This window comes from Heterodontus francisci, chromosome 7 (assembly GCF_036365525.1).
Source record: "Heterodontus francisci isolate sHetFra1 chromosome 7, sHetFra1.hap1, whole genome shotgun sequence".
Lineage (NCBI taxonomy): Eukaryota > Metazoa > Chordata > Chondrichthyes > Heterodontiformes > Heterodontidae > Heterodontus > Heterodontus francisci.
The window spans coordinates 51,426,879-51,452,739 of record NC_090377.1 but is presented as its reverse complement, the minus strand read 5'-3'; the positions used below and the strand labels follow the sequence as shown (position 1 = coordinate 51,452,739).

The 25,861-nt window shown below is 43.4% G+C and overlaps 1 protein-coding gene across 2 annotated transcripts in view; it reads right to left on the bottom strand.

Moving 5' to 3' along the window:
- Positions 1-25,861, bottom strand: part of itgb5 (integrin, beta 5) — a 173,004-nt gene that overhangs the window by 101,344 nt on the left and 45,799 nt on the right. The window contains exons 5-8 of one of the 2 annotated variants that reach the window (XM_068035170.1): positions 13,661-13,829; positions 9,005-9,166; positions 6,052-6,147; positions 5,856-5,945 (exon numbers count right to left, since the gene is read on the bottom strand). In XM_068035170.1, coding sequence (XP_067891271.1) covers positions 5,856-5,945; positions 6,052-6,147; positions 9,005-9,166; positions 13,661-13,829 — 517 coding nt within the window. The remainder of the gene's footprint in view (positions 1-5,855; positions 5,946-6,051; positions 6,148-9,004; positions 9,167-13,660; positions 13,830-25,861) is intronic. The other variant, XM_068035171.1, reaches the window with a different exon arrangement.

The following is a 25,861-nucleotide window of genomic DNA, read 5'->3' as shown; positions in this document are numbered from 1 at the left end:
GGCAGGGCTGCCCCTCACTTTGCAGATGCTAATCTGGAGGTCCTCCTCGAGGCAGTGAGGAAGAGGAGGGAGGTCCTCTTTCCAGAATGTGGCAGGAGAAGGCCGCCCTCCCAGACCAAGCAGGCCTGGATCGTGGTGATGGTGGAGACCGGGAGCACACAGACTGTGGTCTGGAGGAACTGGGTGCACTGCAGGAAGAGGTTTAATGACCTTAGTCACTCTGGCAAAATGAGTGCAATGCCGGACCTTCAGGACAGGCCTCTGGGTATTCAACCTCCAACAGACACTCCAGCTGAGGAGCCGGAGGGTGCATCCTGCTCCTGAACATGGGAGGTATGTGTTCCCAGTGTACTTACAGAACCCTCAGCAAGATCAGAGCCACAGTGCTGTTGAGAAGTTGCCAGCACTGATACATGCAGCTTATGTCAATGAGCCATTGGCATTGGCCACAGAGGCCAGCACTGCGTTATCTCTTTTTTGTTCTTGCAGGAGGAAAGGGCTCAAAATATCATAAAAGGGCCCAGACAGGAGGAGAGGTTCCCTTCCTATACTGTGCCACCACAATAGAAGAGGGTGCTGTGGTGATCGCCAGAGTTGCTGACCATGAGCCAGTCGGGGAAGATAAGATGGACATCCCTGGTGGAAAGGGAGAATAGAAACTGGAACGCGTACATTAAGGGGGTGCATTGCACTCCAGCCAGTTCAGCAGTATGCCGAAGATCCTGGTGTATTGGGAAGCCTCAGCACTGCAGAGGCTTCTGCTCTCAAAGGCGAGTTCTCAAGATCTCTTCTTGTGTCGGCTGCAGGTTCTGACCGATCCACGTACTGGACCAACAGCTGCCAGAGCAGACCTCAGAGCAAGCACCATCACTCCTGGCACTCTCCACCAGTGCAGATACAGTCACCTCGGTGGGTCCTCAGGCACGCATTGATAGATTGGCAGCAGGTGATGAACACATCACGAGTGTGTGGGAGGAGGTGCCAGAGGCAGAGGCAGCTGTGGGCAGTCCACCTTGGAGGATAGAGGACAGACAAAACCCTGCTTAGCTGGGCACAGATGCAGGGCCTCAGGAGTCACAGGAAAGGAGCCTCCACTTAGAGCAGCAGCAACAGATGAACTCCCACATATTGGTGAAGGCAGTCGGCAGTCATGGGCTCAAAATGGAGGAGTCCATTCAGCTCATGTGTGCCACCATGGCTCAGGGCTTTGAGCGCATGAGCTCCTCCATTGAGGGAGTGACCAACCTCATGGAGAGCCATATGCAGCAGCATATGGCATATTGCAGTCCGTCCCAGACCGATATTAGTGCTGGGGCCGGCACTCCTACGCCTTCGGTTCTCCGTCCGGGGATCCGAGACGGAACAATGGTGGGGATGGGAGGAGCAGGTAAGTTTTTCAGTGCGGAAGGGGGGGAGGGGCGTCAGATTGATTTCACTGGGGTAGGGGCTGGTGGGAAGGGGTAAAGATCAAAGTTTATGAATTTCGGGGGGGGGGGGGGGGAGCAGGTCAGGTGGGCAGGGAAAGTGTTTTGCGGGGGGGGGTGGGGGAAGAGGTCAAGTAATTAATTTTATGGTTATGGGGGGGGGGTAGGAGAGGAGCAATTTAAACGGATCATTTTTTATTGCATTTACCTTTAAAAATTTAAATGGAAGGGAAGGGCTTGAAGCACTTTAAAAATGGCGTCAGCGCCTGCGCAAAGGCTTGCTGATGCCATTGCCGGGGACAGACAGCCCGCCCCTCCACATCATCGGGATGGGCAGTCCACCCTGGCCATTTAATTGAGCCGGGTGCTGAATATCACGGCAGCTCCACGACGCACAGTGCACCCACTGTTTACGTCGGCCACCAAAGTAAAATGCAGCCCAGTGCCTTTCGCAACCAATGGACATCTCAAGCATTTTACAACTAATGAAGTACTTTTGAAGTGTAGTCATTGTTGTAATGAGGAAACACACTAGCCAATTTGCAAACAGCAAGCTCCCACAAGCAGCAATGTGATAATGACCAGATAATCTGTTTTTGTGACGTTGATTGAGGGATAAATATTGACCAGGACGCTGGGGATAACTCTCCTGCTCTTCTTCGAAATAGTGCCATGGGATCTTTTACATCCACTTGAGACAGCAGATGGGACCTGGAGTTAATATCTCATCCATAAGACGGCATCTCCAACAGTGCAGCACTCCCTCAGTATTGCACTGGAGTGTCAGCCTTGATTTTTGTGCTCAAGTCCAGGAATGCAATTTGAACTCACAACCTAGACAAGAGTGCTATCCAGTGAGCCACAGCTGACACATATAGGGAATCCAAAAGTCTTCGACAGGCATGTAAATAGTAAAAGGGTACTAACAGGACAGGTGGGGCCAATTAAGGAACAAGAAGGAGACTGAGGTACTAAATGCGTACTTTGCATTGGTCTTTACTAAGAAAGAAGATGCTGCAAAAGTCATAATTGAGATACTGGATGGGCTAAAAATTGAAAACAAAGAGGTACTAGAATGGCTGGCTGGAGGTCACAGATCTGTAACGTCAACTCTGTTTCTCTCTCCACAGATGCTGCCAGACCTGCTGAGTATTTCCATAACTTTCTGTTTTTATGGCTATACTTAAAGTTGATAAGCCACCAGGACCAGATGGGATACATCCAAGGATGCTGCAGGAAGTAAATGTCTGGACATGTGGCAGATGAAATTTAATGCAGAGAAGTGTGAAGTGATACATTTTGGTCGGAAGAATGAGGAAAGGCAACATAAAATAAAGGATACAATTCTAAAGGGTGTGCATTGGTAGAGGGACCTCGGGGTATATGTGCACAAATCTTTAGAGGTAGCAGGGCAGGATGACAAAGTAGCTCATGAGGTATACGGGATCCAGGACTTTATAAATAGAGGCATAGAGCTCAAAAGTTAGGAAGTTAGGCTGAACATTTACAAAATACTGGTTCTGCCTCAACTGGAGTATTGTGTCCACTTCTGGGCACCATACTTTAGGATGTGAAGGCTTTAGGGAAGTTGCAGAATATATTTACGAGTGTGGTTCCCGGGGATGAGGGAATTTTAGCTATGTTATAAATTGGAGAATCTGGGGTTATTCTCCTTACAGAACAGAAGTTGAGAGGAGATAGAGATGTTCAAAATCATGAGGGATCAAAACAAAGTAGACAGAGAGAAATTGTTCCCATTGGAAGGTCTAGAACCAGAGAACACAGATTTAAAGTGAATGGCAAAAGAACCAAAGGCGACATGCTGACATTTTTTTAATGCAACAAGTGGTTACGATCTAGAATTCCACTGTCTGAAAGGCTTTTAAGAGGGAATTGGATAAGCACCAGAAGGGAAAAAATCTGAGACTACAGGGAAAGGGCAGGAGAATGGAACTACCTAAACCTCTCTTGCAGAGAGCCAGCATAGGCTTAACAGGCCAAATGGCCTCCTTCCATGCTGTAACCATTCTATTCGATGATTCTAGATAAGATAAACAGTGAAATGCTCGTTACTTCTCACTAAGACTGAGTAATTACAGGCCAATCAGCCTAATCTCGCTGCTGGGCAAATTATTGGAAAAAAATGTTGACGGATAGTATTAATCGTCATTTAGAAAAATGCTGCTTAATTAAGGACAGTCAGCATGGATTTGTTAAGGGAAGGTCGTGTCTGACTAACTTGACTGATTTTTCTGAGCATGGTTAATGAGGGTAGCATGTTTGATGGAGGCAAGGCTTTGACAAGCTCCCATATGGCAGACTGGTCAGAGAAGTAAAAGCCCATGAGTTCCAAGGGAAAGTGCTAAGTTGGATCCAAAATTGACTTAGTGGCAGGAAACAAAGGTTAATCTCAACAGGTGTTTTTGTAACTGGAAGACACTTTCCAGGGGATTCCGCGAGGCTCAGTGCCAGGTTCCTTGCTTTTCGTGGTATATATCAATGACTTAAACTTAAATGTACACAGCATGCTTAAGAGGTTTGCAAATGATACAAAAATTGGCTGTGTGGTTGATAGGGAGGAAATAAAAAACTGTAGACTGCATGAAGATATCAATGAATTGGTCAGGTGGGCCAAAAAGTGGCAAATAGAATTTAATCCAGAGAAGTGTGAAGTAATGCATTTGAGGTGGGCAAACAAGGCAAGGGAATAAACAATAAATGGTAGGATACTGAGAATTGTAGAGGAAAAGAGGGACCTTGGAGTGTATGTCCACAGATCCCTGAAGGAAGCAGGATAGGTAGATAAGGTAATTAAGGAGGCATACAGGATGCTTTCCTTTATTAGCCAAGGAATAGAATGTAAAATTAGGGAAGTTATGCTAGAACTGTGTAAAACACTAGGCCACAGCTAGAGTACTTCATATCGTCTTTGTCACTGCATTAGAGAGGGTACAGAAGAGATTTACGAGGATGTTGCCAGGACCAATGTTTCCTCCAAGATGTGCGAATGCACAGCAATCTGGAAGGTTCCATGCAGGAAATAAACAGGACTCACACAACCAACGTTCCCTTTAAGATGTGCTCATGCACAGCCTCAAGGGACTACACAGTGCAACAAGCAGGCCATGCACAGCAAAGAGAAATTAGAGGGAACCATGCCCAGAATCGGAGAATTTGAAGTATGAGGAAAGATTGGATAGCTGTTTTCTTTGGAATGGTGGAGGGTGAGTGGAGATTTAATTAAACTGTATAAAATTATGAGGGACATAGAGAGAGTGGATAAAAAGGACCGATTTCCCTTAACAGAGACATCAATAACCAGGAGGTATAGATTTAAAGTATTTGGCAGAAGGATTATAGAGGAGTAAAGGAGAAATGCCTAGAGGGTGGTAGAGACCGAGAACTCACTGCCTGAAAGGGTGGCAGATGCGCGTGGATATACATTTGAAGTGCTGTAACCTACAAGGCTATGGACCAAGAGCTGGAGAGTGGGCTCAGGCTGGATAGCTGTTTTTCGGCTGCCACAGACATGGATGGGCTGAATGGTCTCCTTCTGTCCCATAAATTTCTGATACTATGAATCTTTGGCTTGAACTGCTTTTTGATTTAACAAACTGAATACTGAATGTAAATAATTATAGCAAAGCACACCAGCTAAACACATTTGGGAGCGCATCAGTGGTATTCATTAAATTCACATATTGAAGATATGTGAGACAGTGACAAGTTACAAATTGCCTGGATTGACATTTTTTTTTCAGTGCAATGCATTTCGGTAATGATCATTAGTCTTCTCCACATAAAGCCTCGTCTTTGGTGAAAGTGGAGCCTGGTGGGGGCATAAGTAGTAAAAGGTTTTATCTATTATTCTTATTGTCCAACAACAAGAATAGTATTATGACGCATGAAACACACATTTAAATCCCAGTGCATTCAAAGCAAATATTACAAATGGAGAATTTTTAAGAGTCGCAGTTTTTGCCTCCAGCTGAACCCTCTAATTTGTCATTGAATCAGGAGTTAGCTGACTGAACATCGCTCACGGATGAAAAACTCGAGGTCGAGTTCTGTTAAATAAACAGTCAGTTCAATCCCAAATTGCCGAATTTAGCTTCTTTAGGTTAGGAGATAATAATATAATGTAGTTTTCACAGTTTGACTTTTCACAAGCAAAGAAAGTGGCTCTACATTTTATTATTACAGAACAAAGATCTAACAGTAACCTCGGAACTACCAAAGTGGAAGAATATCTGTTTGGAGATTTGGTGCTCACAGAGCTTTCCAAAGCAGACTATTTCAGACTTGTGGCAAAAAAATGGACATGACTAAGCAAAATTCCAATGCCAAAACATTTTTCAGAGACATTTCAGTATAATAATATGTATGGTTGAACCACAATTATATTTTGTTAATAAACTCAAATCAACTTACACTGTAAGCATTAACAATCAGCTGAATGATATTCTTTGAATCCTTGTCAAGAATTTCTACAGTTGTTCCAGGGATCAGAGCAGTAAAATTCTTCAAAGATAGAAAAATACATAGACATTATGTAATTTACAAAGCAATTCAACAAAAAACACAAACAATGAATTGTAAGGAATATGAATCAAAATGCATACAATACCTTGTAAAGTATGTAATGGGACTGAGTAACGGCAAATATCAAATGAATGTTGTTCTCTGCCAGCTTTTCTCCAAGAAGTGCAAGTGATGGATAATCCTGGAGCCAAAATAAGAAGAAAAAGTAGAACTACATCTACCATCTCTAGCCAGTACTTTGCCCCACCATCCAAACAGCATTAGATATGGTTACTTACAAGCAGCTGATACAACATTACAGGCCTATTCAAAGCCTTTCTTTTTCCCAGGAGAAGCTCATTTTACAAAAGTACTGGATTAATCTTAGGAAACTATTTACATCTGTACTTCTTCTGTTGAAGTAGACATCACATTACACCATAACTGTGAGCTTACATCAGTTTTAATGATCTTCTACTGCTTCACTGTAAAAAAAAACAGGCTGCTCCCATTTACGGGATGTGGGTTTACACTCACTTTTGTTCACTTGTCCTGTGTCACTGTGGAACCTGAGGTGAGCCACCCTCGGACAAGGGCTGTGAGTTTGCCTGGTCAGTATATTTCTCACACTAACTGTTCCTTAGGAATGTGTCATGTCTGGGTGATGAGATAAGAAGAGTGTTGTTGAAGCATAATGTCTCTTTCTGTTATTGTGCTGTACCAGCTGCAAGGCCAATGGTGAGAGAGATATGTAAACGAAGGATTGAAAATTACTGTATCTTATTCGTTTAGAGCAAAAACTGAATTGTAATATTATTGGTGCTTTAGAATGCAAATTAAGGATTGAGCTATTGTTGTAAGATTATTGGTTGCAGAATAGTATAATTGCCATTGTTTTACTGAAATTCTTCAGAACATCGCACTAAGTCTCAATGTGAGCTCTACTGTGTTTGTTCTCCTTGTGCACAAGTTAATAAAAGTCGGTTGCGAGTACTCCCCGTGCCAAGTCTGATTATTTTACTACAGTTTCTTCGACATCACTTTCTTTTTCTCTTCCTCCTCTGCAAACAGCTGTCCATCCTCAGGTTTGCTGTTCTGCTATTCTTGCGTCTATTTACCTTTCCTTGCTCTATATTTCAATTCCATTTCACAGAACTCTCTAACACGAACAGCAGGACTGATAAAGAATAGCTTCCCACTACACTGACCGAGTCTGAACCACAACTACAGTGATGTCGTCACCAACCATCCCACCTTGTACAATATAGAGTATGATAAAAAAAAACCTTTTTAAAAGGACCACAGGAGGTAAAATTATAATAAAGATGTTGCATGAGCAAATCCACAAAGTAGTGATGCACTTTATAAAGTGAAGGATTTGTGATGCAGATGATATGACTCATCACATGTGGCACTCACGGCTTGTAGGCCTTCATGCAACTTGATCACTTACTTTTGCAAAGGCACAATTCTTTGCACATTCTGAATGCACGAATGATATATTTAAAAAAATGCCAATATGTAACAATTCCTAGAAATAGATATAGCATTTAGTATATCAGGAACTAGAGCTATTTTAATACAAAGGTCCACAAGTATAAACAGAAGTAAATATTGGATAATCTTTCACCACAAGCATTAACACACACTTTGCCTTTGTACCAGGACAGCTTTGTTATTTAATCTCCCTCGACCCTATCAAACACCTTCCCCTTTGTTCTCTCCCCCACCCTCCTCCCGTTCACTTGCTTAAAACCTAATTCTTTTCTAACCTTTGCCAGTTCTGATGAAAAGTCACTTTGCTTTTCTCTCCACAGATGCTGTCAGACATGCTGAGTATTTCCAGCACTTTTCGTTTTTATATTAAATATTGGATAATCCCGAATCAGGGAATTATAAAATACATCAAGTGACATTTTGCAAATAGTTGCAACATACTAAACATAATTCATTCATAACTGGAATGAATGCTGTTGAACCAAAAATATCCCCATGAAAAGCTGATTTTGCATGCTTATGTCATTAGTTTGCCATTTTTTTTAAGAAAACATATTGGGATGAATTTTAATCAACACCAACTCAAACAAAACCAGATGCATTGTATGTGTTAGGATATTCACTTGATATCTTGCATACAATTTTACTGACCATTAACCCGACTTAAATATGCAGGTATGTTGATCATGAAATAACGCAGGACGGTTAAAGAGGCTAGTTCTACAACAATCATAGATCAAGAGTAAATGATTGCAAATCTAAAGGCAATGCAAAGTTTAGGGGCAAGATCTTGCAGTTTTGTGAACTACCCCATTCTACATTGAAAGATAACAATGCTGAAACAAATATGGTCTGAATTTATTACTTTCTTAGAGAATGAGAGAAAACTTTAAACAAAGAGGTATTGCCCCTGAACTTGCCTTCTCCTTTTAAATTGAGCACCTTCAACATTAATTTCATCCACCTGCAATCTGGCTGCAGTGTGTACCATCTACAAGATCCATTGCAACAACTCACCACATCTTCAACAGCACCGCCCAAACCCGGGACCTCTGTTACCTAGCAGGACAAGGGCAGCAGCTGCATGGGAACATTACCACTTCCAAGTTCCCCTCCTGACTTGGAAATATATCGTCCTTCCATCATTGTTGCTGGGTCAAAATCCTGGAACTCTCTACCTAACATCAATACGGGAGCATCTCCACCACACGACTGCAGTGGTTCAAAAAAGTGGCTTACCACAAGTCAAGGGCAACTAGGGATGGGCAGTAAATGCTGGCCTTGTCAGCAATGCCCACATTCCGTGAATGAATAAATGAAAAGAAAAACTAAACACAACCAGTATTACAGCTAAACCATTGCAGTCTAGAAACAGCACATGCTTTTATATTTCTCCTTGAACTTGTAGCATATATATCATAAGAACATAAGAAATAGGAAATAACAGAAATCACCTGAGACATAATGCAAGTAGTTGGCAGGACGCAGGATAAGAAGCCTTGTGTCAATACCAAACAATCTATAGGTCACTGTATCATGTTACAAAGAAGTGACAATCTCACCATTTGCGTAGAAAAACTATATTCATTGTTTTCATCGAGATGGCACTGTCCATCATTGGGCTGAACCAGACCACCGAGCTTGCCATCCAGTGCAATGTGTGGCACATCATCTGTGGTAAACACCAGTAAGTGGGAAGCCTCCTTCCGCCAGCCTATTTTTTTCTTAAGAAGCAAATAAGGTCACAATTACCAGTGTTATTTTTAAAGTCTGGCTTCCTGTAAACATAAGCAGTATAGGATCACTGCTGTAATTAGAGATCCTCTTGAGCCATCAGCAAAGTCCACATAGTTATGTGAATGGTCAGAATAGATAACTGCCACAGACTCTACAAATCTCTGCACAGTCAGAGTTTGGTATAACAAAGAACCATCTACTGCAGTAATACTTAACGATCGAATGTCACAATGAAAAAACTACCCCAACAGTATTATTTATTATCAGACCCAGAAGTAGCAAATTTGAGGAAGTATTAAAAACAAAATAAAGAGTTTTTATGTCTTCCAACTCTTTTCCACACTGAGTACTGGCAAGAGTATCAGTCAAATACACACACATCTCAGATTTCATTACTGCGTCAGTAAGTTAATTATTTCTCTGCTTCCTACACATTCCTGATCAGCAAATGTTATATTACCACTAGCAAGCAGATTGTTCAGGAGATGTCTCAGATAATTTTATTAAAATACTAATAATGTACAAGATCCAAGATGAACTGATATCCTGAATCAATTGATTTTTATTGAGCAGTTCTGCAATCACATGCTTTTTATTGTAAGTTCTTAGTCTTAAATTTGTTGGCATAGGATTGTCATCTACCAACCACAGGACAGGGCAGAGATTCCACACGTTCCAATCATGAGCATTTTCTGGTACAGCACAAGTACTTAATGAAATCGGGGTATGGAAAATTTTCACTCTTTAGGATCTTTTAAAAACAGAATGGTTTCTTTACATGGATATAAACAGACACCCATAAATGATCCACATACAGGAAAGGACCCTGGATGCAAGTGATTTTCATATGTTAAAATTTCAGTGACCCAACTCAAGGAAAATAACTAAAACAACCAATAGGTGTCCTTTTTACCATAACAAACCGCCTTCTTAAAACCCTCTGGCTTAACCTCTTCACTTATGAACAAAAAGCTCATAAATATCTTCACCTCTAAAGCTGAAACTGTGCCAAAAGTAAAGCATTTTTCTCCATGATGGATTACAGGATTCGTTCTGGCATTGCAGTGTACACAAAAGGTAAAGGTCCCTTTTTGCTAGCTGTTTCTGTAAACTGTAGGGAGTATACATTACAGTCTTGCTAATATTTGACAAGACAGCGATGTGCATGGGTTAGGAAGTCCATGGTATAGGTGTGGTTGCTGGCATTCTAACTGCTGCCAGAGACCCCCCCAGGGATCTATCTTTGACCCCACTCCTTTATTTAATTTGCATGCTGCCCTGGCGACATCAGCCACTGGCACAGGTTCAACTTTCCTATGTATATTGAGGATAGCCAGCTCTACCTCCCCACTACTTCCCTCAGCTCCATAACCACCTCTGTGCTTCCAGACTACAGATCTAACACTGAGTCGTGGATGAGATCAATTTTCTTTCAACGAATATCGGGAAGACTAAAATCTTTGTTTTCAACCTCCACCATAACTCCACCAACTTACCACAGACTACTGTCCCTTGCTGGTCACTTGCTCAGGCTGAACCAAATCTTGATACTGTATTTGATTCGGAACTGAACTTCAACCCCAAAGCCTATCCATTACTTGAACCTGTACCATTTGCCTGTGTCTGCCCCTCCCTCACTGCCATGGAAACCTTTCTCACCTCTTGACTCAATCTTTCCAATGTCCTTAGAGGATGCAACTATCAAGAAAGATTGAAAAGGCTGGGGCTCTTTTTTCTGGGAAAAAAAAGAGATCGGGCAGAGGCCTTCAAAATTATGAAGGGGTTTGATAAGGTGAACGTGGAGAAACTGTTTCCACTTGTGAATCCAGACAAGGGGGCATAATATAAGACAATCACTAACAGATCAAATAAAGAACTAGGAACAATTCTTTACACAGAGTGATGAGAATATAGAACTCGTTGCTGCATGGAGTGATTGAAACAGATAACATTTACCACATTTTAGAGGAGGTCTGATGCATGCATGTGTAAAGGGAATAGAGGGATAAGGAGGCAGGGAGGGAAGACGTAATTAGAGCGGATGGAGGTTTTTGAGGAGAATTAACATCAGCATCAATCAGTTGGGCCGAATGGCGGGTTTCTGCGCCAGACAGTCTATGTACTGTGATTCTAAAAAGTGCATTGTCATCAAATTTCCTTTTAAAAGTTAAACACTTGAGAGGACTGGGTGCTGTAATCGATTCATGTTGGGGACCTAGATTTGAATCTAGTGCGGATTCAGGAGATGAAAGGCTCCTCTTTCTGCTGACTGTAAGGATTCTGAAATTAATTCTCACTCCTCATGGGCATATCCCATAATTTGGTAAAATTTAGTATTAAATTAGCAATCTCCCTCCAAAAGGCCATAAGAATGACTGACAATAGAGGAGGAAAAGTTCATTACAGTGCTTAGAGGGAGGTTAAGATGCTAAGTAACTTCACTCTGAATCTGGCAGACACTTCAAATTAATCTGGGAGTGCTTCATTCTGAAAAGCATTTAATTTCCTGGCAATGAGCTCTCTGAGCTTGATGAAAGCAAAGAGCTAAAAATTAATTCACGTACTATCACTTCAAAGCACTGCTACATAGATTACATTGATTCCCCAGGGAACAGAGAGCATTGCTGGCCATTATCTGCATGGCTTGCCTGGGTTTCCCTGTTGATATTATTGAAGAAACCCATGTGAACCATGTAGGTAACAGCCAACTGCGCTATCTGCCTCTGGGAAATCAATGTAGTCTACGTGTCAAAGCTTTGAAGTGGTGGCTTTGCAAATGATTTTAGCCCCAAACCTTTTTGTCAACTGTTTTAAATAGGGAATAAACTATACAGCTGATTATCTATGGGGTGAATTTTAAAGCCCCCCCAATGTAGGGGGTCACGGCGGGGGAGGGGGGGCCTTAAAATGCCTCCGGCAGATGCCCGCCGTGGACCTCGACGCCAGGAAGGCCAGGCCCGATATTGCCAGTGGCGGCGAGGCCTCGTGGTGGCCCACTTTGCAGCTCGGCGATGGGAGCCCCATTTAAATGTATTTAAATAAATGAATCTATTACCTTTCTGCTCCCACCGTCCGTCCCAGAGCGATATTGGCGCCTGTGGCCGGCACTCCCGAGCCTTCAGATCTCCGTTCGGGGATCCGAGGTGGAACGCTGATGGGGAGGGGGGAGCAGTTAAGTTTTACAGTGCGGGGAGGCGGGGGGGGGGGGGAGAGCAGCGTCAGACTCATTTCATTGGTCTAGGGGATAGTGGGAAGGGGTAAACTTTAAAGTTTATGAACTTTGGGGGGGGGGGGTGGAAGGTCAGGTGCACAAAGTAAGTGCTTTTGGGGGGGGTGGGAAGAGGGCAGATAATTAATTTGAAGGTTACTGGGGGGGGGGGGTGGGAGAGGGTCAGGATCGATTTATTTTATTTTTTAAAAAAAGTCTCTTTAAATAATTAAATGGAAATGTAGGGCTCAAAGCCCTATAAAAATGGCATCAGCACCTGTGCAAAGGCTGCTGATACCATTGCCGGGGACAGACTGCCCACCCCCTCCACATCATCGGGGGGTGGGGGTGATCCGCCCCCGGCCATTTAAATATCGCGGTGGCTCCGCAACGTGTGTAAAGAATGTAAGATGCAGCCCTATATGTGGTACAATTATTTGTTATTGTTAACTGTTTTTGGTTTTAACTGAGTGCCGACGATATTATGGGAAATCATTGAAAGGAACTACCATATCTGATCATGGGATAGAACAAAAATGACACCATAAAAAACATATGATGTCCCAGCTTCAAATCTGCAGGTTGAGATGCAGCTCCATCATTCAATCAGTAACTCTAAGTCATGTCCCGATGAATATATCAGCACCCAACGAACTTGTAAACAAAAGGGCAAAGATTCCAAAAAAAAATGCTAACTTTAATAATTCCTTTGAACAGTTTGGGGGCGAAATTCGTTTGTGTAACGTTGCTTCTAGCAGCGCTACACAGACCACATTGATTCCTTAATGATATCAATGATGAACACCACGCGGGCGGTGCAGGTATTGGCACGTGGTGCTTCCTGCCCCTGAGGAATTTACTCAGGTCTACCTAGAGCCTCTAAAGCTACACGTACAAATTCTTCCCCCTTGACCTCTAGAAAGAAATTAACAACAATGAACAGGAATATATTAGATTATATGGCTGTTTTTTTTTAGCTCTTATAGCTCTTAGTTTTTATCAAGGTCAGAGAGCTCATTGCCAGGAAATTAATAATTATTAGATTAGATAAGGCTGGCAATATCAGAGGGACTACATGAGTTGATCCTTTCAAAGTTTCTGTTAAAAACACTTACCTTAGTAACCCAAGACTCTCTGGAGTGAAGGTAACTGAAGTAATCATTAACAATCTAAAATATTAATGTTAATAATAAAAATACTTAAATACATAAAACATTTTACTATTCTGCTTTCTGTGTTAAAATAACACTATCTGCAGAGCACAACTCCTCACCTTGCAAACTGCTGCCTGCAGGATTGCATCAAAACCACCCTCCGGTGCATCACGATTCCGAGATACCATCTGTTTCTGAACTTCTGCATTGAACTTATCAGACTTGTCGGTCAATGACAGCAGGTGTCGAAATCCAAAGGACGGAACACATTGTGGAAACAGCTTATATCTACATGAGAAAATGACAGTAGCAAGTATAAGATATTGCTGTAGTAGTCTTTCCTATAGGTGTACACAACATACAGAATGAGAGTTTATGTTGTGCACATTAAAATGGAATTTATATTGTTTTGAAATGGGCTATCAACCACCTAGCTATCTGTACAGTTATTCCTTTAGTAAACTCCTATTGTTGGTTTGAAAAACACAGGTATGTTGGGGCTCTAATCTTAAACTATGGCTGATAGTATAGGCTAAGTTTACCACCATTAAAATACATTTTGGAAAAAAAAGTATTGAAATGACAATTCTTCTGTATTATTCCCTTCATTCTTTTCTATTTAACCTCTGATGTTCACTGAACAAAATTACTCTTGAAATAACTTGAAATAAACATGGGTTTCTACTCTGTGAAAAGGGCCAGGGCTAGAAGTCTGCTCTTCAATGTTGCCCTCAATCACACTTCAATATTGGCGCATGTCCTACCCTTCTGAAGAACTGCAGGAATGACCTGCTTTCAATTATTGCAACTGATGAAAACAAATATGAGGAGAATTTTGGCAAAGTTTCTCATGTGGATTCAACAAATACTGGATTTGATTTTAAATTGAATCAAACTAATGTGGAAAAAAAGAATGGAATAAAAGGGAAAATTTCACATGTGAATCCCAAGCTAAATGAAGTACAGGAAACATTTTCAAATTAAATAAATAATTAGTCTGTTAATTAAAACCATAATGTTCAAAAGTCTAGTCAGAGGGACAACATGAGTTGATCCTTTAACAGATTCTGTTAAAAACAAACACTTGCCTTCGTAACCCAAGACTCTCTGGAGTGAAGTAATCATGAACAATCTATAATATTCATGTTAACATTAAAAATGCTTAAGTACATTACTCATTTATTCATGAATTGATTACAAATGACACCATTGGGTACTATAATTTAGGACTAGCAAGCAGTTGGCAAACCAATAAACTTTTTTTGTCATTTTGGAAGAATCACTTTAAGAATATCATGTTAGTTTTTAGATTTAGTTGCTCCAATTTAAAAAGATTAATTGAATTTGAATCATAAAAGTCACCAACTTCATATTGTTTAGAAAAGTGGCATATTTAAAATGAAAATAACATCTGAGTTAACCTTTTAATTGAGCTTATAGGAATTAATGAGTACAGTAGGATGTGCTACAAAACATTTCAAACAATGTGACTGCAATCTATTGGTACATATTGTCATGCAGACCCCCACCTGCCAAGAATGAGGCATATTCATTTTGTCATATGAACATTGATTTTAAACCTGCTGGGAAGAAGAGAAGACCTGTTACAATGGCTGCCAGACACTTAGCTGAAAAATATTTGCGTACTGACAGCCAGTGCTTGAGAAGACAAAAGGACCATTCCCTGACACATTCAACTCACAATGAATTTTGATCACCAGACATTGAAGATGTAAGGAAGAGCATTCCAGAGACTGCTAAGGTGATACAATCCACAAAAGGCAGGACTGATTAAATCAGCTGGTCACATGACTAACTGGCTGGTCCAGGGTTTTTTGAACTAGCCACAGAGTTTTTGAACTCGGAAAGATTGTTTGCTCCTGGAGTGAGAAGACCTCTCCTGTCTGCTCCCACTTCTTTCTCATAAGCCTCTGGACCCACTGAGGACACATGAACTTCAAGAGAGAAAAGTCTCCTACATCGAACAAGGTTTAAGAAGAATACTAGGCCTCAACAAAATGCAAGACCTATCTACAATCAAGGAATTTACAGCGAGATCGAAGAATAGTAATCAAAACCATCTTCAGATATTGCCTCAAACTTTTCCACTTTATTTCTTCTGTTCTTTTCTGTCTCTATCTGCATGTGTGTATCACGTATGCATGCTAGCGTGGGCACTTTGTGTATCCGTAGGCATTAACCGAATTAGAGTTTAAGTTTAATAAAGTTCAACTTTTTTTCTTTAAACCTAAGAAAACCTGTTTGACTAGTTACTTTGCCTTATAATGGGAAGTAAAAGAAAAACGGCCTGCTTAAAATTAAACCCTGTTACGATAAGACCAGGTGAAGGCTGAGAGGAAATCCTACACACTTTTCTCACCTGGTCAGAACAGAAATTTGGGGGCTCACCTGGGATTTTATCCACAGACAAACGAGATGAATTGGAAGTGGGAAGCCAAATTCTTCCCAATCAAAAAAGAGCAAGATTCCAATACAGGTTTTCTTGTGGTTGTGTGTGCTTGAATACTAACATGTCTGCAACTGAAGCTAGTAGCTCCCTAAGCCAGGGTGAAGTAACCTGGGATAAGTTAAAAGCACTGTCTATGGAGAAGTTGAGGAAAATGGCTGAATAGTGTGGGATCATTGTATGTGGCAAGGCTAGGAAGTCTGAACTCCTAAGGCTGGTGGCCAACCATTTTTCCCTTGAATCTGATGAAGCAGAAACAGGGTTAGAAGTTGACTCTGACAGCGTATTGCTAGCAAAGATACAAATGAAACAGAGGAAACTTGAATTAGAAGACAGGGAAAGAGAAAGAGAAAGAAAGGAGAGAGAGAAACAGCCTTCCAGAAGGAACGTGAGGACAAAGAGACAGGAAATACAGAGAGAGAGAGAGAGAGAGAGAAAGAGAAAACCTTCCAGAAAGAATGCGAAGAGAGCTGCAGTGGCTTGAGTTAACTAGGGAGCGACAGTGCAACCCCAGCGAAAGCATGGCCAATATGGAGGAGCAGAATTCAGGGCTGGGTACAAAATTGTTAAAACCATCTCAACAAAACCCAAAATTCAACGAAGATGTGGAAGCATTTTTTCTGTCTTTTGAGAAGCTGGCAAGGCAACTAAAATGGACAGCTGAGACCTGACTTCTTTTATTCCAAAGCAAGCTAACTGGAAAAGCCCATGAGGTTTATTCTCATTTGCCCGATGAGAGTTCATCAGATTATGAACTGACAAAAAATGCTATCTTCAGGACATATGAATTAGTACCCGAAGCCAATCGACAAAAGTTTAGAACCCTTAAGAAGCAAGCTAATCAAACTTATCTGGAGTTTGAAAGAAGTAAGCAGCTGGCTTTTGACCAGTGGCTGAGGGGTCTTAAAGTACAGCTCAGCTATGAGAATCTCAGAGAAGTAATTCTGTTAGAGGAATTTAAACACTCTCTCCCACTCTTCATAAAGGTCCTTGTAGAAGAGCAGCGAGTCGAGAGAGCCTGGCAAGCGGACATTCTGGCTGATGAGTTTGCTTTAATTTATAAGTCGACTTCCCAGGGGAGAACCTTTCCTAGTCAACCCCCCAAATCCAAAAAGGACAAAGGGTGGGAAGGTGATAGGAGTCCAATCAGTCCTGGGAGAGAGAGAAAAGCAGGAGACACAGGGGGCCCCCTCCTCCAGCCAAAAAGGAAGGTGTTGTAAATAGGAATGAGACCCGAAGACCTGTGAGCTTCCATTGTAATAAGGCAGGTCATCCAAAAGCTGACTGCTGGAAATTAAAGGGAAAACCTGTAGGGTTAATCAGGGCACAACGGTTCAGTGAAGGAAAAGGAATGCTGAAGGACAGCACAGCCGAGCAAGCTGTAGCTTTAACTGCAGCAGCAGTAAGACCCAGAGAAACTGCTACTGTGAGTATGGGAAAAGATACTGAGATCCCTGAAGATTATCAGGGTTTTGTGTCTGAAAGGAGGGTAACCCCATAACCTCGAGTGTGGCCAGCAAGCCCATAATTATACTCTGGGACACAGGGGCCACCCAATCCCTTCTACGGGGAAAAGGCCTGATCTTTCCCCCTGAGAGTGCCATGAAGGCCAGGGTGTTAGTGAACAGTATCGGAGGGCAGTACCCGCCCGTACCTTTACACTGGGTGCACCTGGAATGCAATCTAGTTTTGGGACTAGTGATCTTAGGGATTGTCCCTAGTTTGCCTGTGGACATGGTGGACCTGCTCCTAGGTAATGATCTGACAGGGTGAAGGTAGTAGCTTCCCAAGTAGTGTTAGACAGACAGTAAGAGTTCGGGGAGACTGAGTAATTACAGGAGAAAGTCCCAGGCATCTTCCCTGATTGTCTGGTAACATGGTCCATGGCCAAATCAGCTCCCCCAGGGAAGATTGAACTGGCACTGCAGACAGATGGCCCTCCCATCTGGTTATCTAAAACATTCTTTGGGGAATTAGATGACCCAAAGGATGGAATAGACAGGTCCTCCCTAGCCGAGGCTCAATAAGCCACCCCGTATTAAGGAAATTAGCACAAACTGCCCAAATCGAAAAAGAAGCAGAGGGAGTCCCTGAGTGCTACTATATGAAAAATTAGGTTCTGATGAGGAAGTGGAGACCCCCCTCACAGACCAGCCGTGAGGAGTGGGAAGTGGTTCATCAAATAGTGGTGCCCCCGAGGTGCCATAAAGAAATACTAAGACTTGCCTATGAACATCCCATGGCAGGATATGTCAGAGTATGGAAAACCCAAGCCCACATAAGGCAGCATTTTGACTGTCCACAACTCCACAAGGATGTGGTGGAATTCTGTAAAACCTGCCACACGTACCAGGTGGTGGGGAAGCCTCAGTCTGCAATAAAACCTGCACCCAATTCCCATCCCCGCTTTTCGGGAACCCTTCAGCCAAGTGCTGGTGGACTATATGGAACCCCTCCCGAAAACCAGGGGGGGGGGGGTTGCTGTCAGTATCTCCTCACCATCATGGATGTCGCTACCCAATTCCGGAGGCCACTGCCCTACCAACTATCTCTGCAAAGGTGGTGGTCAAGAGGCTAACACAATTCTTCACTCGCTATGGCCCGCCGGTCAAAATCCAGACAGATCAGGGCACTAATTTCATGTCTGGAGTCTTTCAAAAAGTCATTGGCAACCTGGGCATAACCCCACTAAAGTCCTCAGCCTACCGCCCGCAGTCCCAAGGGGTGTTAGAATGGTACCACCAGACCCTAAAGACAATGATCAGGGCCTACTGCTATGATCAAGGCCTACTGCTATCAGTACCCCCATGACTGGGACAAAGGGCTGGGACTCCTGCTGTTTGCCACCAGGGATTTGCCAAATGAGTCAACCGGTTTTAGCCCCTTTGAACTAGTTTATGGGCACGAGGTGAGAGGCCCCCTGAAACTAGTCAAAGAGAGGTTTTTGGGACATAGGTGCGAGTCGCCTATGTTGGACTACATTTCCACATTCCGGGAGCAGCTCACAAGGGCCTGTGCAGTGGCTCAGGAGCACCTCAAGACCTCCCAGGCAGCTATGACAAGGCAAGCCGATAAACATGCCAAAGACGGAACTCTTCGGCCTTGGAACCACATACTGGTATTACTCCAAATTCAGGCCAAACCCCTGAAAGCCTGGTTCAGTGGCCCATACCGTGTGACAAAAAGAATCAGCCAGGTAAATTATTTAATCGACACCCCAGATTGAAGGAAAAAACAAAGGCTGTACCACATTAACATGTTAAAGCAATATCACAGCTGGGAAGGGGACAGATAGGCACAGGTCTGTCCGATAGTCCGGGATGAAGGGGACGATCAGGACCATGGGGATGAGCCAAAGAAAGGCTTGGGGGACCCCCACATTGAACCCTCTCCTGTCCAGTTGACCAACATTGAAGTGTTAAATAACCTGGACACCACACTCTCCTATTTAGAGGTGGAACAAAGAGGAGCCCTGGCCAGGCTGCTCGCCACCTACAAGGAAATCTGCAAGGACACACCAGAGTGCACGACTTTAGCCCTACATGATGTGGAGGTGGGAGAGACCCCCCCCCCCCCACCACCATTAAACAGAACCCTTACCGCATGGGCCCCCAGAAACTGTGTGGATGAGGAAAAGGGCTGCGGGGATGATGAGCCAACTGACCATGGCACCATGGTGCAGAAGGCCATTCAAGAGGGGGGAGCAAAAAGACAAGTAGTAGTTATAGGGGATTCTATAATTAGGGGGATAGATAGTATCCTTTGCAAGCCGGATCGGGAGTCCCGCATGGTGTGTTGCCTGCCCGGTGCCAGGGTGCAGGACATCTCTGACCGGCTTGAAAGGACATTGGAGCGGGAGGGGGAGGATCCAGTTGTTGTGGTCCACGTTGGGACTAACAACAGAGGCAAGGCGAGGATGGAGGACCTATTCGGGGATTATAAAGCACTAGGAACGAAATTAAGGAACAGGTCATCGAGGGTCATAATCTCCGGATTACTGCCCGAGCCACGTGCAAATTGGCTTAGGGATAAGAATATTAGGGAAGTAAACATGTGGCTAAGGGAGTGGTGTGGGAAAGAGGGGTTCCATTTCATGGGGCATTGGCATCAGTTTTGGAACCGGGGGGATATGTACCGATGGGACGGTCTCCACCTGAACCGATCTGGAACCAGTGTTCTAGCGAAACGGAGAAATAGGGTGGTCTCTAGGACTTTAAGCTAGTGACTCGGGGGGAAGGAAAAGGGAAAACGACAGGGAGTATGATGGTAAATAAAAAGGTAAGCAGCAGGTTAACATGTGTGCAGGAGGGTTTAAGTTCAAGGCAGACTATGAAAGAAGCAGAAAGGAAGGACAACTCAGGAGTTATTATTAGAGATGTTGGAAATCATGAGGGTAAGAAAGCTAGCATAAAGGCACTTTACCTGAATGCTCATAGCATTTGGAACAAGGTTGATGAGTTAACGGCACAAATCATCGCGAATTAATATGATTTGGTAGCCATTACGGAGACATGGTTACAGGTTGGTCACGACTGGGAGTTAAATATCCAGGGGTACCAGACTATTCGGAAGGTCAGACAGGAAGGTAAGGGAGGTGGTGTAGCTCTGATATTCAAGGACGACATCAGGGCGGTGCTGAGAGATGATATAGGTTCGATGGAGAATGAGGTTGAATCCATTTGGGTGGAAATTAGAAACTCTAAGAAGAAAAAGTCATTGATAGGCGTAGTCTATAGGCCACCAAATAATAACATCACATTGGGGCGGGCAATAAACAAAGAAATAACTAATGCCTGTAAAAATGGTACGGCAATTATCATGGGGGGTTTTAATCTACATGCAAATTGGTCGAACCAACTCAGTCAGGGTAGCCTTGAGGAGGGATTCGTTGAGTGTATCCGTGATAGTTTTCTTGAACAGTATGTAATGGAACCGACGAGGGAGCAAGCTATCCGAGATCTAGTACTGTGTAATAAGACAGGAATAATTAATGACCTCATGGTTAGGGATCCTCTTGGAAGGAGTGATCACAGTATGGTTGAATTTAGAATACAGATGGAGAGTGTGAAGATAAAATCCAATACCAGGGTCCTGTGCTTGAACAAGGGGGACTACAATAGAATGAGGGAGGACTTGGCTAAAGTGGACTGGAAACAAAGATTTTACGGTGGGACAGTTGACGAGCAGTGGAGGACTTTCAAAGCAATTTTTCAAAGTGCTCAGCAAAAGTATATTCCAGTGAAAAGGAAGGACTGGAAGAAAAGGGGTAATGTGCCATGGGTGTCTAAGGAAATAAGGGAGGCTATCAAATTGAAAAAGAAGGCATACAAAGTGGCCAAAAGCAGCATGAAACTAGAAGATTGGGAAAACTTTAAAGGTCAACAGAAAGCTACAAAAAGAGCTATAAAGAAAAGTAAGATGGAACATGAGAAAAAACTAGCACAGAATATAAAGACAGATAGCAAAAGTTTCTATAAATATATAAAATGAAAAAGAGTGGCTGAAGTAAACGTTGGTCCTTTAGAGGATGAGAAGGGGAATTTAGTTATGGGATATGATGAAATGGACGAGGCATTGAACAGGTATTTTGTATCGGTCTTCTCAGTGGAGGACATTAATAACATGCCAGTAATTGACAAAGAGACGAACGTAGGTGAGGACCTGGGAACAATCATTATTACGGAAGAGGTAGTGTTGGGCAAGCTAATGGAGCTAAGGATTAATAAGTCTCCTGACCCTGATGGAATGCATCCCAGGGTACTAAAAGAGATGGCGGGAGAAATAGCAGGTGCACTGACGGTAATTTTCCAAAATTCGCTGGACTCTGGGGTAGTCCCAGTTGATTGGAAAACAGCAGATGTGACGCCACTGTTTAAAAAGGGAGGTAGACAAAAGATGGGGAATTATAGACCGATTAGCTTAACCTCTGTAGTGGGGAAGATGCTTGAGTCTATTATCAAGGAAGAAATAGCAGGGCATCTCGATAGAAATTGTCCCGTTGGGCAGACGTAGCATGGGCTCATGAAGGGCAGGTCATGCTTGACAAATCTTTTGGAATTCTATGATGACATTACGAGCAAGGTGGACAATGGGGACCCAGTGGATGTGGTGTACCTAGATTTCCAAAAGGCCTTCGACAAGGTGCCGCACAAGAGGCTACTGCATAAGATAAGGATGCATGGCGTTAGGGGTAAAGTATTAGCATGGATAGAGGATTGGTTGACTAACAGGGAGCAGAGAGTGGGGATAAATGAGTGCTATTCTGGTTGGCAATCAGTCACTAGTGGTGTATCTCAGGGATCGGTGTTGGGACCACAATTATTTACAATTTATATAGTTGACTTGGAGTTGGGGACCACGAGTAGGGTGTCAAAGTTTGCAGATGACACTAAGATGAGTGGCAGAGCAAAGTGTGCAGATGACTGTGAAACTTTGCAGAGGAACATAGATAGATTGAGTGAGTGGGCAAAGGTCTGGCAGATGGAATACAATATTAATAAATGTGATAATATAAAAGCAAAATACTGCGGATGCTGGAAATCTGAAACAAAAACAAGAAATGCTGGATTCACTCAGCAGGTCTGGCAGCATCTGTGGAAAGAGAAGCAGAGTTAACGTTTCGGGTCAGTGACCCTTCTTCGGAAGAAGGGTCACTGACCCGAAACGTTAACTCTGCTTCTCTTTCCACAGATGCTGCCAGACCTGCTGAGTGAATCCAGCATTTCTTGTGTTTGTGATTAATAAATGTGAAGTCATTCATTTTGGTAGGAGTAACAGTAAAAAGGATTATTACTTGAATGGTAAAAAGTGCAGCATGCTGCTATGCAGAGGGACCTGGGTGTCCTTGTGCATGAATCGCAGATGGTTGGTCTGCAGGTACAGCAAGTAATTAGGAAGGCAAATGGAATTTTGTCCTTCATTGCTAAAGGGATTGAGTTTAAAAGCAGAGAGGTTATGTTGCAGCTGTAAAGGTACTGGTGAGGCCGCACCTGGAGTACTGTGTGCAGTTTTGGTCTCCTTACTTGAGAAAGGATGTACTGGCACTGGAGAGGGTGCAGAGGAGGTTCACTAGGTTGATTCCGGAGTTGAGGGGGTTGGCTTATGAGGAGAGACTGAGTAGATTGGGATTATATTCATTGGAATTCAGAAGAATGAGGGGGGATCTTATAGAAACATATAAAATTATGAAGGGAATAGATAAGATACAAGTAGAGAGGATGTTTCCACTGGCAGGTGAAGCTATGACAAGAGGGCATAGCCTCAAGATTAGAGGGAGCAGATTTAGGACTGAATTAAGAAGGAACTTCTTCACCCAGAGGGTTGTTAATCTATGGAATTCCTTGCCCAGTGAAGTAGTTGACGCTTCTTCAGTAAACGTTTTTAAAGCTAAGGTAGATATCTTTTTGAACAATAAAGGAATTAAGGGATACGGTGAGAGCGCAGGTAAGTGGATCTGAGCCCACGAAAAGATCAGCCATGATCTTATTGAATGGCGGAGCAGGCTCAAGGGGCCGGACGGCCTACCCCTGCTCCTAGTTCTTATGAACTGGCCCAGGTTCGGAAGGAAATCAGGTACATGCTAGACAACAACCCGAATGAACCGAGCCAGGGCAGCTGCAGTTCTCCGGTGGGGCTAGTGCCCAAGCCCGATGGCTCTACCTGCTCTGCATTGACTACAGGAACGTCAATGCAGTGACCAGAGTGGACTCCTATCCCGTTCCCCACCTGGAGGATGGCATTGATAGAGTGGGGAATGCCACCTACATCACAAAAATAGATATGCTAAAGGGATATTCGCAGGTTCGCTTAACACCCCACGCCTAGGATATATCAGTGTTTGTCAGCCCAGACAGCCTATTTCAGTGTCGAGTAATGCCTTTTGGGTTACAGAATGCCCCAGCCACCTTCCAAAGATTGATGACCCTTTTGGTGGCACTGGCCTACCCAATTTGCGGTAAAACCCGCACATCCCCAGGAAGCGCATGATTTCCTGTTTTGAGGTAGGGGCTGAAAGTCCACCAATGCTTGTACTTTTGCTGCCCTGGGTAGCACTCGCCCCTGTACCTCCACATGCCTGAGGTAGGTCACTGGGCCTCAGCAAACTCGCTCGGCGCAGTTTACTACCAGGTATACTTAGATAATCTGCTGGTATACAGCAGAGACCTGGGGGGCTCACGTAGCCCAATTCGACGCCCTATTCCGACAATTGCAGGCAGCCCACCTTGTAGTAAACCGCACCAAGAGCGAGTTCACTAAGGCCCCAGTGACCTACCATGGGCATGTGGCAGGACAGGAGCGAGTGCTACCCAGGGCAGCAAAAGTACTAGCATTGGTGGACTTTCAACCCCTACCTCAAAACGGGAAATCATGCGCTTCCTGGAGATGTACAGATTTTACCGCAAATTTGTTCCAAATTTCAGTACTGTAGCTGCCCCATTAAAATGACTTAGTGCAGAAAAAGGCAAAGGTTGTGTGGCCAGAAAAGTGCCAAATTGCTTTCGAGAGGCTAAAGGCCATATTGATGAACGAACCGGTCCTGGCAGCTCCCAACTTCGATAAATCCTTTAAAATGGCAGCTAACGCCAGTGACCTGGGGATAGGTGTTGTCTTGCTCCAGGATGATGATACAGGCATTGAGAGACCAGTTGGGTACTTCTCCAAAAAGCTAAACTGGCACCAGAAAAGGTACCCACCATAGGAAAGGAGACGCTGGGGATGTTTCTAGCTCTCCAGCACTTCAACATCTACCTGCAAAACGGATATAAGGAGACAGTGGTTTACACTGATCATAACCCCCCAACTTTTGTGGAGAAGTTCAAAGCCCAAAATGCCAGGATGTTTCGATGGAGCCTGCTCCTACAACCCTACCATCTAAAAATTACCCACATCGAAGGGAAAAGCAACATTATCGCAGATGCCTTGTCCCGGGTTTCACACAGAACCTAACCATCTCAAAGACACCCTAGGCAGTCATAGAAATGCGCAAACGGAAGATAAACTTCCCCAAAGAACCCCATGTTTACTGGGATGCCAAAAAGTGGGGTAGTTAAAGCAACAGAGCTAGCAAGAAAAGACAGGTTGTAATAAGTCTTCGGATTTATTAATGAATGTGAATGACCGAGAGAGAGAGAGACGTGCTTTTTCCTGTATCTTATATTTTCTCTCTTGACCCTTTTTAATGAAATGCACTTCTTTCAAAGCGCATTTCATTCCGCTGGGTGTGGAGGTGTCATGCAGGCCCCCATCTGCCAAGAATGAGGCATATTCATTTTGTCATATGAACATTGATTTTAAACTTGCTGGGAAGAGGAGACTTGTTACAAGGGCTGCCAGACACTTAGCTGAAAAGCATTTGCATACTAACAGACAAGCTTGTGGAGACAAAAGGACCATTCCCTGACACATTCAACCCACAATGGATTTTGATCACCAGACAGTGAAGATGTAAGGAAGAACATTCCAGAGACTGCTAAAGTGATACAATCCACAAAAAGCAGGACTGGTTAAACCAGCTGGTCACATGACTAACTGGCTGGTCCAGGGTTTTTTGAACTAGCCACAGAGTTTTTGAACTCGGAAAGACTGTTTGCTCCTGGAATGTGAAGACCTCGCCTGTCTGCTCCCATCGCTTTCTCACAAGCCTCTGGACCCACTGAGGACACATGAACTTCAAGAGAGAAAAGTCTCCTACATCGAACAAGGTTTAAGAAGAATACTGGGCCCCAATGAAAAGCAAGACCTACCTACAATCAAGGACTTTACAGGGAGCTTGAAGAACAGTAATCAAAACCATCTTCAGATACTGCCTCAAACTTTTCCACTTTATTTCTTCTGCTCTTTACTGTCTCTATCT